Here is a 12,500-nt window from a genome sequence, read left to right on the forward strand (position 1 = left end):
GCACTGCATTGACTTTGATGTTGCCAGTGTCAGTTATAGATATTTTTGATATTTTTCTTATGTTCTCTGGATGCGATGTCAACTTGTTGAGTGTCCCTTTAAACAAACCGCAACCAAGCTTCAAAATTCAGTTTAATGAGTTAATTACATATTGTATATAGAAGGGATATAAATAACAACAACAATGATTCCATACATCTAAGTCTCGAGGGCCCACTTTGTACAGCTCTGCAGGAACGCAAAAAAACTTTACCTCACGGTTATGTTCTCTTTACAAGTTATTAGAAATCGAAGTATTATGAACGTGTTCAACTGTTTTGTAAGGCATATGTATTGCATTGGCTGTAGGTCGCTAACGTTGTTAAACGTAGCCTATATGGTTGAGCTCACTGTGTGTGTGTGTGTGTGTGTGTGTGTGTGTGTGTGTGTGTGTGTGTGTGTGTGTGTGTGTGTGTGTGTGTGTGTGTGTGTGTGTGTGTGTGCGTGTGTGTGTGTGTGTGTGAGCCATACAAACTAGGCCTCTTTCCATAAAAAATATTGACTTTTTAAAATGTGAAATGTAAAAGCAAGGTTTTATCTTACAAAGCCAGCTGTCCTCGTTCATACCCAAAGACTATACAATGTAAATGTACCACGGATGGATACTCACAAGGAGCGTATGCGCACACAATGGACACTAGGGGGCGGTATACACAACCCATTTATCACATGGGGACCAACAAACGGGTTTTCTCTGTCACTCATCTGGTCAGAAAAACTACCACCAGCTACAGACAACAAATATATATGACTTTAGACAGAGACTAGAAGGTCGTTATTGTCATCATTTTCCAATCGGAAGACTTGAGCAGCAAAAGATTACAGTCCTCGACTACATAATGACTTAAATGCTGTAAAAAAAAAAGAAGATAGAAGTGTTGTTACATGTGTGAAGAGTACACAGATGTATATTGCAGCAAAACGGTGAGAAAAAAAGTGTTAGTGGCAACAAGGAACAGCTTTCTGTGCACTTTAGTACCGGCTGGTGAACAATGCAGTTCACTTGTCTATTAGTACCGTATGGCAAATTAGTTTCCGGTGTTTATGTCCCTGTGTTAGAGTCACAGTCATCTAATTGTATAACATTTTTGCATATATATATTCATAGATCACAAAAAACAAACATACGCAACGACAGTGGAAAAAAGTAGAAGTACAGTTGAAAATACAAATAATAGTTTCACTCATAAATATCATGCTAATATATACCATTGGCCCATAAACATGGGTTGTCATACTAAGAAGGAAATGTTCTAGGATTCGCAGAGAAGAGAAGGGTCCCGTCAAGCCATCATCACCCCCCCCCCCCCCCCCCCCCTTCATCTGTCCTCACACTCCTCTCCTCCTCCTCCTGCTCCTTGTCTTGCTAACGCTTGGAAGGAGTCTCATGTCCTCCTCAAATGTTGGGATGGGAGCTATATCATAGGGCTGAGGGTCGCCGATTACAAGACTTTTAAGACTTCTAGTAAGAACGCGTGTCTTTTTTGTAAATACACACTTATTGGCTCCTGCTTATGGTTTTTTTTTTACCAGAAAGATTTGGTGAAATTAATATGCATTAGTTTATTGGTGTGATAGGACTAGAAGTGATTTCTTTGTGTTTTTGTTGGCGTGCTATCAAAATGTTATGGCCATTTGAAAATGTCTGTTCTGACTCGTGCAATTCCGATTGACTTTTCCGAATGACTTTCTTCTTCGACTGCTTCTCTCGCGATGTAGACGGAAAGAGCAGGACCAGCCCTCATTAGTACCGAGTGGAAAAACGGAAAAGCCGTTCTGTTGTTTTGGTTTCATTTCACTAGAATATCCGTTGCATGAAGAAACGCAACTTGCGGCAGGGTCTGCACAAGATGCTCATTTGCCACATTGTGTGCATCTATTTTCGTATGTGTGCGTGAGCTGGCGACAATCTGCAAATCTCCGATCCAATCTTTTTCCAGTACATCCCATTTGGAGTGTTTTCGTGTTTGGAGTGCTCGCTCGTTTCATAGTCCAGAACCGCCGCCGCTAGTACCTGGCGGCTCCACCGTGTGCCGGCCCCTTTCCACTGTGGTTCCAACAGACCCCACCCTGCGGCTTAGCACAGTGTGTCCATGGGAGTGTTTTTGGGGGGGGGGGGGGGGTCATATTTTCCGCAGGATGCAGTAGTGGGTCAGAGGAAAAAGAAGACGGAGCGAGAGAAAGTTTCCCCCACCCTGTGTTAGATTTGGTCCAGGCGCACAGTGCGACCTCTGGTCGATTAAACAAAGAAAAGGCGTCACCGACTCCGGAGGAACGTTCTCCACCGCAAAGCGACCGGCCCGCCTCGCCTCCAACAGCGAGGACGACCAATGAGAGCGAGAGGGTGGGGGGGGGGTGAGCGAGTGTCTGTAACAAAATGTGTCCCTAGAAAAAGGGTGGAGGAGGATGGGTGTCCTCCCATGTTTTACAGCTTACTGAGTCATATTCACCGAGCGAGCCACATGCAGAACCAGGGGCAATGTGTGTGTGCGTGGGGGGGGGGATGCATGCATAATTTGTCAGAGGTGCGAGAGTTTGTCTGGTAGAGGAGTTGGTGGATGGGCGGGGCAGAGGGGAGGGTACCATATAGTTAGGGGACATCCATAGGTAAATATACACAAGACGGTCTTTGTATGTATGTGCGTGTAGATATGCGTGCCAATGTGTGTTTGGTGTTTGTGCATGTATGTGTGTGTGTGTGTGTGTGTGTGTTGTGCATGTGCAGGTGTATTTCGACCCATTCATGATGTTTTTGGTCTCTTTCCATGTCCTTCTAACTTTTAGTTTTTTGTTTCTATCTTTCTCCTGCTAAACCGTAGTCGTTCTCTCTCTCTCTCTCTCTCTCCCTCCGTCATGCACCGTCTCTCCCTCCCGGTTATTCCCCGGCGCTGCGCGGGGCCCGCGGGTTCTGCTTCCCGTCGTGGGTTCGACGGTTCCTCCCCTTTCTGATATCCTGGAGGTGTTTCCACTTCTTGTTGGGCGGCCTGTTGACCGGGGCAACGGGCGGGACTTGTTTGGCCGCGGCCTTCTCCGATAGGTCGCTGGCCGCCTTGCGCGCCCAAACTTGCTCGCATATCTGGTCAACGGTGCTCAGGTTGGGGTGGTCCACCAGCTGCATGAAGTCCCGGTACCACAGCTTTTGATTGGTGGACGAGGGCCCGCCCCCGCTGCGCGGCTCCAATCGGACGGGGGAGTCGGAGGGCAGGTTGGAGATGGAGGTGGAGGAGGAGCTGGAGGGGACCACTTCTAGTGTGATGCCCAGCAGGGTTTGAGTGAAGCCGTGCTCCATGGCGTGGCATTGGTAGACGCCAACGTCTCTCTTCAAGACCCGGCGAATCAGAAGACCCCTGTCCGTCTGAAGGACCCGGTCGTCCAGACGCACCTGAGGAAACAGGAAAAATAAATTCAAACACAAAAACATGATGATAAACACATTGAGAGACATCTCAGCAGGACGGTCAAGCTATGTTTCACAAAGCCTCGTCCCAGCCCCCTCCCATCTCTCCTCACCTCTTCCCGAGTCTGCTGGGGGTTCTTCTGGAAGGTCCAGGTGACTCTGGCCTGCAGGGATTTGGGAATACACTCCAGGAATGTGCTGCTGCTCTCCACTCCATACAGTTTCCGCTCGATCACGCGATGCTTGTGGTGGTCTGCAGGGGGCAGCGAAAAAACACACCTGTCTCATGAAACACTCATGTATCACATATGGAGAGTAGATCTGAATAGAATAGAACAAGATTTAAGGCTAAATTAGGGTAAACTTTGAATCATTTTTTGTGTCAATGTGGCATTGGTGATGTAACCATTGTGAATGGGCTATTTCCCACCTTAACTTCAACTAGTAACCTTTTCTTTCAATTTTGACCTCTGGGCTACCGTCATTAGAGACTGCTGCTAAACACTGGTCCATCAGATTCAGAATGGAGTTCAGCTGGTGTAGGTTCATTTATATTCATTCATAGTTTGGGTAGAGTAAGTCGTATTCAGTTACAGCGAGTCGGAGTTCAACATGCTTCCACGGCTAGCGTCAAACAAGACACAAGAAGCCATTGGCTCTCTGTGTGCGACCTCACATGACCCTAGGAAGAGGGCGCGGCTGGTCTGAGACACAGTCCGTCATTGATGAAGTTCTGCAATAATGAGGTTCCGTACATTCTGTGCCATGAATCTCCACCATGGACATTAGTGAGAAATAATAGCATTATTATACTCGCTCAAACTATGATGAATGTGCAGACAGGCCACTGTGCCCTGTGTTTTCTAAGAGGACGGCATTTGGTTAATGTTTATATTTAATGCACTTTATTGTTATTACCACAGACCTTTTTGCAACAAAAAAAAGCAATACCACACGATAGCATTGGTTGACCCCAACGTTTTTCTCTCAGTCTCCTCACTCCTCACTCAATCATTTCTGTGACCTTCACCAGTTCACATAGGCTTGCTCAGACGCCACAGGCTATAATCCGATAAGTCACCAATTCATTCCCAATCGAGTGATTAGCTTCTTGCGGTTCTGTGCCCGAGCAACCATTAGGCAAAGAAAGCTGCTATTGTGGGCCGGGGTGGTCAGAGGTGACCGGGGGTACTAGGGGTCCAGGGTCTCTGAGGTCCAGGGTTTAGGGCATTAAACAGCAGCTCTTACCTCCAGAACACAGAGTGTTGGGGTCTCCGTTCCTCACGTCCTGCCGACGGAAACGCCTGAAAGAAACAAACATGGTTTATCATCTTTTGACATCACTTCATCACTGACTAGAGAGAGTCGGCAGGGTCGTACTGGGTTCGGAGAACAGACCCCTGTGCTGTATCTCTTCTTCTGAGTCATTTCACATCTCTGATCTCATTAAACAAAGTTCTAATTTGGTGAGCTTAGGCGAGCCTCTGTTATTAATAAACAGAATATTTAATACTTATTTTCTGAATTGCATAAAAATACGGATCATCATTGGATTAAATATATATAACCTTTCCTCAATCCACCTCAATTAGATGCATGGAATGTGTTCAACTGTATTCATCACATTGAAGATATATCTGTTTATATATCTTTCACTCCATTCGAGTGATGAGCATAAATCTCTGGGGATGTGACTGGAGCATAACTCTGTTACAGTATGAAGAACAGATATCTCAGGATAGGACACAACGCAGCACACACACACACGTGCGTGCGCACACACACAAGACCCTAACCTCTTGGTGTTGGGCAGGTAGCGCGTGCAGGAGGTTCCGTCCCAGGCGCAGTAGGGGTCCCGGGCCAGGCAGCACTCTGCGCACGCCTTCCCGTACACGCTGCAGCGGTGGAGGGGCACCTGGGCAATGCCCGTGTCCGAGCCCACGTACAGCTGTTGCTGTTGGACAAACAGAGCCAGCGGTCATAAGACAACACGGGAGGGATGCCGGTCAGATTTGAAGTATTCATGGGATTACAGTTAGATCTCCTGCATTGATTGATTCAATGGACAACGAGGTGTTGATTGAGATATTGAATTATAGACGTACGCGTTTGGAGGAGATCTGCATGTTGATGATGGATGAGGCGTCCTGCGAGGGGAAGAAAACCAAACGGTTATTGTTATGATGTGTCGGTGTTATACACAGACAGGGCAAAGTGGCGGAGTGTACAGTACTCTGGGTCATATAATGTGGTAATATCCCGGGATATCAGAACAGTGGTGTCCAGCGGCTGTACCTTGAAGACCTCCAGCTCCTCCAGAAGCAGGTCCTCCATGTTGTTCCAGCGCTCCTTGGGAACACTGATTACCTTCAGAACCGTCCCTTTGTCTGCAAATAGGACAGAAGATGATTGGTCGATTGGTTTACATTTTTTATGATCGATATACAGTTCAGTTTGATGCTTACACGACTACACCCTTATCTATTGCTTATTAGTACCACCCTCAAACAGTGTTGTGTTAAAACCCACCACTAGGGGTGATATTTTGGGACACCACTGCTTGTCGTCCTAAGACTTTCAAACACTGGTCACCATGGTGACAACCAGACCAAACAATCTAGCGTGCGACACCCGTACAACTCATCATCAACTCATGTATTAAGGAGACATCTTCAAAACATATTTCAACATCCCTGACACATTAAATTTCAGAAATCCTGCACACAGCGGGTTCCTCACACTACGATAAATAAACAGCTTTATCCCGCGGGCCATTACAGAACTGAACAGCCATGCCCTACCACTCCCTCCCCACCCCCCCTAGCTTGCACAGTTGCACTTTAAAAGGACTCTAAACACATGGGACTCAAAGTTGCCTTGACAATGTTTCTTAAAGTGTGTCTTTTTTACTGTATTTGATTCTGTATTTTATACTATTCATTGTGTGAGTGTTTATGTGAACATTGTTTTAGAGGCAGCATAAGCAAATTTCGTTGTGTGGATCTACTGATCTAAAGTCTATTCTATTCTATTCTAAACAGTGTGACACGGGAGCAGCGTTCGCCGCGCCGGCGTGCTGCGCTGTGCGTACCCGTGCCGATGAACATGACGTCATACTGGCCGTCGGCGGCGTTGACCCGGTCCACGGCGACCTGGGTGAAGCTGTACTCCACGTTGGTCCTGAGGAAGACGGGCCGGCGGTTCAGCGGGTACACCGGGTTGAACATGAGCGGGTGGTGCCGCGCAAACTGGATCACGTCGTCAGGGAAACCCTTAGTGGAGTCGAAGCTGCCGAACGTCTTGCTGGGACACTGTTGGGGGTTGAGGAGAGGGGGGGGGGGGGGGTGGGGGGGGGGAGGAGGGGAGTTCATTAAGGGAGCTTATGAATGCGAAGGTCTTTGGAAACTTGGATGGTGGAGACGCCGTTATGCTGCAGACTATTCACTCCTTTGAATAATTGTTGACCTTTTCCATCCTAGCTGCCATGTTATTATTTTCTTTTCAAGAGTCATACCTTTTGCCTCGTTATTTTCCTTTACCTCTGAATTTATTTGAATGCGCTGTAAAAAGGCTCAAGGTAACTGAACAGAGCCATTGTGGACGGCTTGTGACTGTTCTACTCTTCGCAGCGGTGGCTGACGAGATCGGTTGCACTGCTCAGCAACCCAATTATACTACACATTATACTACACTCTTGGGTAATGCTGGTTTTCATTTGCTCACCGATGTCTGCCCACTCAGCTTCTTAAGCAAAAAACCCTGCAATTCAGCAGAGGATAATCCCTGTTTTTGGATCCCTCCTTAAGGTGTGTCTATTTCCTGTTTCATCCCCAAGTTCCTTTGTTTGAACATCTGAGGACTTGAAATCTGAAGACGGTGAAAGGTCCCCAGATGACCCTATAAGAATGTGTGTGTGTGTGTGTGTGTGTGTGTGTGTGTGTGTGTGTGTGTGTGCGCGTGTAGGTATCTGTATGCATGTGTGTATTTGTGTGTGTGTGTGTGTGTGTATGTGAATATGAGTATGCACGTGCATGTGTGTGTGTGTGTGTGTGTGTGTGTGTATATGTGTGTGGCTTTGACTTAAAGTGTAATAAGAAAGGACCACTTAAACGATTGTAAGTAACACATAGGTAAGTGCCGCATTAGGCTGCACTGTTACTTCAGGAATGAGGGCACCCACCATATTATATTTGTAATACGATTAGCACAGCTGAATAGCCGTTCAAAGTATTTCCGAAATCCCACATAATCCATTTCTATTGGCCAGATATACAGTATACTGTAATGCTACTACTGTGTTGGGCCAAATGTTGCAAGTGGGAGATTTACTTGTTTAGCTATTTCATGTCTGGGGATGATACAACTGGTTAACAGCTAGTTAACCTTCCAGTTATTTGTTAGTTAAATATGTTTCAGTTCTTTGTAAGTCAACAATGTTAGTTAACGTGTCCCTCTGAATGACTCCTAAAGTCAGTTTTCATTTTGTTTTGCCCCCAAAATTACACTACAAACCCTCCAAACCTTTGGCAGGATTTGGAATTTGGACTCCATTAGTATCATTAAACTTGGACAAGCCTGGCAAAGTGTGGCATTCACACTGTTAGCTACTACTGCTGCTCTTTAGCCCTATGATCAGGCGGTGGTTTCTGGGTTTACTGTGGTTGGACTGCTTTAAGGGATAACACCAGGGCTCCCTCTGCCAGGGCGAGAAGGAAACCAAGTCTAAAACCCAAATCTTGCTGACGTTGCGAGCATGTGCTTCCAAATACCCTGAGACCAAACATTACAGGGATTGGGAGGGATTGTCTGGAGGATTGGACTGAAATGACGCCACGCAAGAGCACTGCAGCTCTATGGCGTAGGAGCAAAGGGTTACAAGGGTTATGTATAGAAACATATCTCAGATTTGATCAATTAATACTGCAGCATATGCCACGTCCCAAGAACGATTCAGCATTTTGAGATTTTAAAAATAATTAATATATAGGCTATATCGTTTTTCACAATACAAAAAAAATGACCAAAATTATTATGATGTTAATTTGGATTGATTTCGGCAACAATAACTCAAATTTGTTTATTTTGCTGCGTCAACGTCGCTCAGCTGAACCAATACAATGTCCTCTGCTATATTCCATCATTGTCCCCCTGTCCCGGCACATGAAAGCATGGTAACATACCATGCCGGGGCGTGGGTAGGGGACCTTGCCCTGGAACGGGACCCACTGGTAGTTAGGCCCCTCTTTGTGAGCAAAGGGGCCCAGGAAAGCCCTGCGGATGTCGTTCATGGTGTAGATACACACCGCCGAGCCTTTGAATACACTGCTGCTGGCAGAGAGAGAGAGAGATGGGGGCGGCTCAATATTACATTTTACATTCCCTTTCACTCAAATCATGATCACAGAGTCAACCGGACTTTGGCCCCCTCATCCCTGCATCTACCTCCCTCACTCTGTCTCTCTCTTTCACACACACACACACGCACACGCACACACACACACACACACACACACACACACACACACACACACACACACACACACACATTTGTTCACAACACTCCAGCAAAAAAACCAACCATCATCATCATCATTGAAGCTAATTAATCATCAGCTTCTCTCTACTTTTGTTGTCTCACTTGTGCATGTCTGTACAAGCAAACAAAGGACAAGATAATGAAATGGAACAAAGAAAACTTTCAGACGCCCCCTTTCCCCCCCCCCCATCCCACCCTCTCTCTGACCTGGAAGTAGAGAAGACTGTGTAGACCAAAGGATTCTTCCTGTCTCGCGTCTGCAACAGAAACACATCACCTGGAACACACACACACATGCACAGAGGTCAGAGGTGACAACTCTTGGGGTCAAAGGTCGGCAGCAAGATAAACACATCCCCGGGGCCATGTCTCCGGTCGCCATAGAGAAGCCTTTCTCTGATAACCAGGAGGTCACAGCAGACTGACCTACAGGACTACATGCAGTGTAGCCGACAGCGTAATAGCCTCAACTCAAGTTAATGTAATTAGACGGATTAAACTTAATTGGAACATACTGATGGAAATGGACTAGGAGGTAGACCTGGCACAGGATAAAAATGATTCATGAACATATTGCTAGAGAACAGGTGATTATGGCTACCATTCTATCAATGTGGTTTTATTGCTAACTCCTAGCAATAAAACTACTAGTCATTATAACAAGTACTTTGAATAAGACACAATTCCAACCCCCTGTGTATTTGTTTGTTTAATCATGGATAAATCATTGATAGATCTACCGGACTTTAGACTGCTTTCATCACTTAACACCAAGATATATCGCTTTATATATCTTTCACTCAATTTGAGTGATGAATGCATTACGCTGCTATCGTAGGAAGACTGGATATCTCAGACTTTGGTGTATCCTCTTACTCTCTGAGATGGAAAATCACACCAACATAAATACTTACAGAAGGTTTCTCTGACTGTGGAAAAATATAGTTTTTCTCACCACAGAAAGAGGGAGATGCATTCCCACGCTAAGGTCAACATATGTAGCGGCTGGAGACGTTCCATCACTTAATATCAGTGTAGATATGCTCCCTGCTGGCCTTATTAGGAGATCTGTTACGGGACATAACTTAAACAGGCAGGAAGACATTTTGGGGCCCCTCCATTTGGGAATGAATGTCTCTTATGTTATCTTCCACAATGTAAGACTAATGTTCCAAAAAATTAATTTAATAATCGTTATCATTTTTTAATGTACCAATAGAAAGATACAAAATCTTGATGAAAATAGTTTGTGTCATTTCTATAAATGTTCTAGTATAACCTGGTACATTGTACATTTTATTATTCTCTAATGTCCTCCCCTCCCCTTCTCTCTTTCTCCTTCACCTCTCCTCCCCTCCTTCTCTCCTCTCCTCTCCCTCTCCTCTCATCTCCTCCCCCTCTCCTCCCCTCCTCCTCTCCTCCCCTCTCTTTCCCTGTCCTCGCCCTCTCCTCCCCTCTCCTCTGTAATGTAATTAAGGAGCAGAACTTACGCAGCTCATCAAAGTAGGTGTCACTGCCGTCGGCTCCGGGGACAGAGCAAATAAGCCGGGTCTTCAGGAAGGTGGTCCACTTGTTCACCAGACTGCGCTGGCCGCCCATGTCGTTCTGGGAACAAATTACATGAATACATGAAATACGTTGAAGTGGACCACGAAGCATTGCCATCGTTGTATCATTCACAAGCGAATACGTTCAAATGAATACAACATGAGCTAATTAAACGTTATTGCAAACAGTATGCATTCAAAGCGTCGCTGACACATCAACAGGCTAAGAACAATCAAAGCAATTGGATTTTCTTAAAGCTAGGGTAGGCAAACTGGAGACACCAGGCAGAGTAAGCTAGATTTTGAAAGTGTCCAACCGATAAAATTCCACCTCTCCCTTCATGCCTCCAAAGCCACTCGCCTACGCAAGCTTTGAAACAACCCGGCGTGGCTCTGGGAGTCAGACAGATGGGGAGAGCAGATACTCTAGGTATGAGTCTAACGTGTGTAGAAACCCCCTCTCACCCTGCACAGCTGTCCTATGCGGGAGTAGCTGGACTTCCCCAGGCCCTGCGCCTCCACCGCTGTCTCCCGGAAGAAGAAGAAGATCTTGTCATCGTCCGGGTTCTCGCTCTCAGGCACCCAGAAGGACCCCACGAACTTTGGCTCTGTGGTGAGGAGAGATGAGAGAGGAGCCAGGAGAGAGGAGAGAGGAGACAGGAGACAGGAGAGAGGAGAGAGGAGACAGGAGAGAGGACACAGGAGAGGAGGTTACCTATACGTCATGTAACAAGGAGTGAAAAATATTATGGATTCTTTGCATTCAAATCGCTAGCAAGCGCTAAAATACACAAGTCAACTCTTTGAATCGTTGATTTTTTATTTCTACCAAAGTGAGCCGTATGCTTGTGTATACCTTCAAACCACAGATGATAAATTAGACAACTCTACCCTGCCACACACAAGACCCACATAGGAGATACATACATGGACGCATATGCACACACACAAAGTCCGTAGCTCACTCACTCACTTACTGACTCTCACACATACCATTGAGCCAGCGTGAGTCATGCTGCTCTGTGCGAATAGACGGCCGTTTCCCCAGACTCCTGAAGATGGTGAAGTCCCGCCCCATCAGGTCGGTGGCCACGCCCGCATACAGCTCATCGCCTAGGAGACCGGAAAGAAGGCGGGGCTTATGATGATGGATATTTGTCTATTGATTAATAGTACAATGATTTGTCATTATGGGAAAACATTGTTGCGTTTAAAACACAGTGTTTCTCATATGAGACACGGCAAACAAAAAAATCAATGGCCTAGATCACAGTATATTTACGTGGATTTAGGGTTTTTCATTACTACAACTCTCGGCGGAGTATCGCAAAACCAAAAATCCCACAATGCATTCTGATGTGAAGGCCCTACAGCAGATAGAGAGAATCCCGATAGAGCACTCTGATTGGTACTCACCGATCAGCACGGAGGCGGCGGTGTGGCGCGGGTCGTAGGGACTCCTTCCTTTCCCGTCCTCCACCTTGGTGGGGTCGATCCTGAACACACCGTCCTGGGACACACACAGAGCGGACTGTGAGTGTGTGTGTATGCATATAAAATGACACTGTGTCCTTTATGTTGAAGTGTGTCCCCAAAGCTTTGTTATGTGTGTTTGTGCGTGTGTGCGTATGTGTGTGTGTGTGTGTGTGTGTTTATGCCTGTCCATACCTCAAACTTCTGTCCCACCTCCACGAAGGCGCAGGTGGGGTGGAAGGCCCCCGTCCCGCAGGCAAACAGGTGGGTGCGGTTGTAGTGGTGCAGGATCTTCACGTAGTTCACACAATCCACCTGGGAGACACACACAAACACACAACTAAATACAATATCAAAACTCAGGTTGAGCCATTTCATAGAAGTCTGACCAAGCCCATTTTATAAGGTCTGCTTCTGGATTTCTCCTTTTGTATAGAAGCTTATTATTCATTTGTTTTAGGTCGACAGGGTTTCATTTAATAATCTGTCCATTTAAGACACTCACTCG

The 12,500-nt window shown here is 46.2% G+C and overlaps 1 protein-coding gene across 3 annotated transcripts in view; it reads right to left on the reverse strand.

The window, feature by feature from the left end:
• Positions 1-1,419: 1,419 nt before the first annotated feature.
• Positions 1,420-12,500, reverse strand: part of sema3b (sema domain, immunoglobulin domain (Ig), short basic domain, secreted, (semaphorin) 3B) — a 60,051-nt gene continuing 48,970 nt past the window's right edge. For all 3 annotated transcript variants that reach the window (XM_084479385.1, XM_084479383.1, XM_084479384.1), the window contains exons 5-18: positions 12,188-12,307; positions 11,936-12,029; positions 11,513-11,632; positions 10,985-11,127; positions 10,463-10,577; positions 9,180-9,249; positions 8,617-8,761; positions 6,528-6,747; positions 5,732-5,823; positions 5,542-5,583; positions 5,233-5,390; positions 4,685-4,740; positions 3,550-3,689; positions 1,420-3,421 (exon numbers count right to left, since the gene is read on the reverse strand). In XM_084479385.1, coding sequence (XP_084335511.1) covers positions 2,915-3,421; positions 3,550-3,689; positions 4,685-4,740; positions 5,233-5,390; positions 5,542-5,583; positions 5,732-5,823; positions 6,528-6,747; positions 8,617-8,761; positions 9,180-9,249; positions 10,463-10,577; positions 10,985-11,127; positions 11,513-11,632; positions 11,936-12,029; positions 12,188-12,307 — 2,022 coding nt within the window. In that variant the 3' untranslated portion in view covers positions 1,420-2,914. The remainder of the gene's footprint in view (positions 3,422-3,549; positions 3,690-4,684; positions 4,741-5,232; positions 5,391-5,541; positions 5,584-5,731; positions 5,824-6,527; positions 6,748-8,616; positions 8,762-9,179; positions 9,250-10,462; positions 10,578-10,984; positions 11,128-11,512; positions 11,633-11,935; positions 12,030-12,187; positions 12,308-12,500) is intronic.

Source organism: Micromesistius poutassou (assembly GCF_964030765.1).
Source record: "Micromesistius poutassou genome assembly, chromosome: 15".
NCBI lineage: Eukaryota > Metazoa > Chordata > Actinopteri > Gadiformes > Gadidae > Micromesistius > Micromesistius poutassou.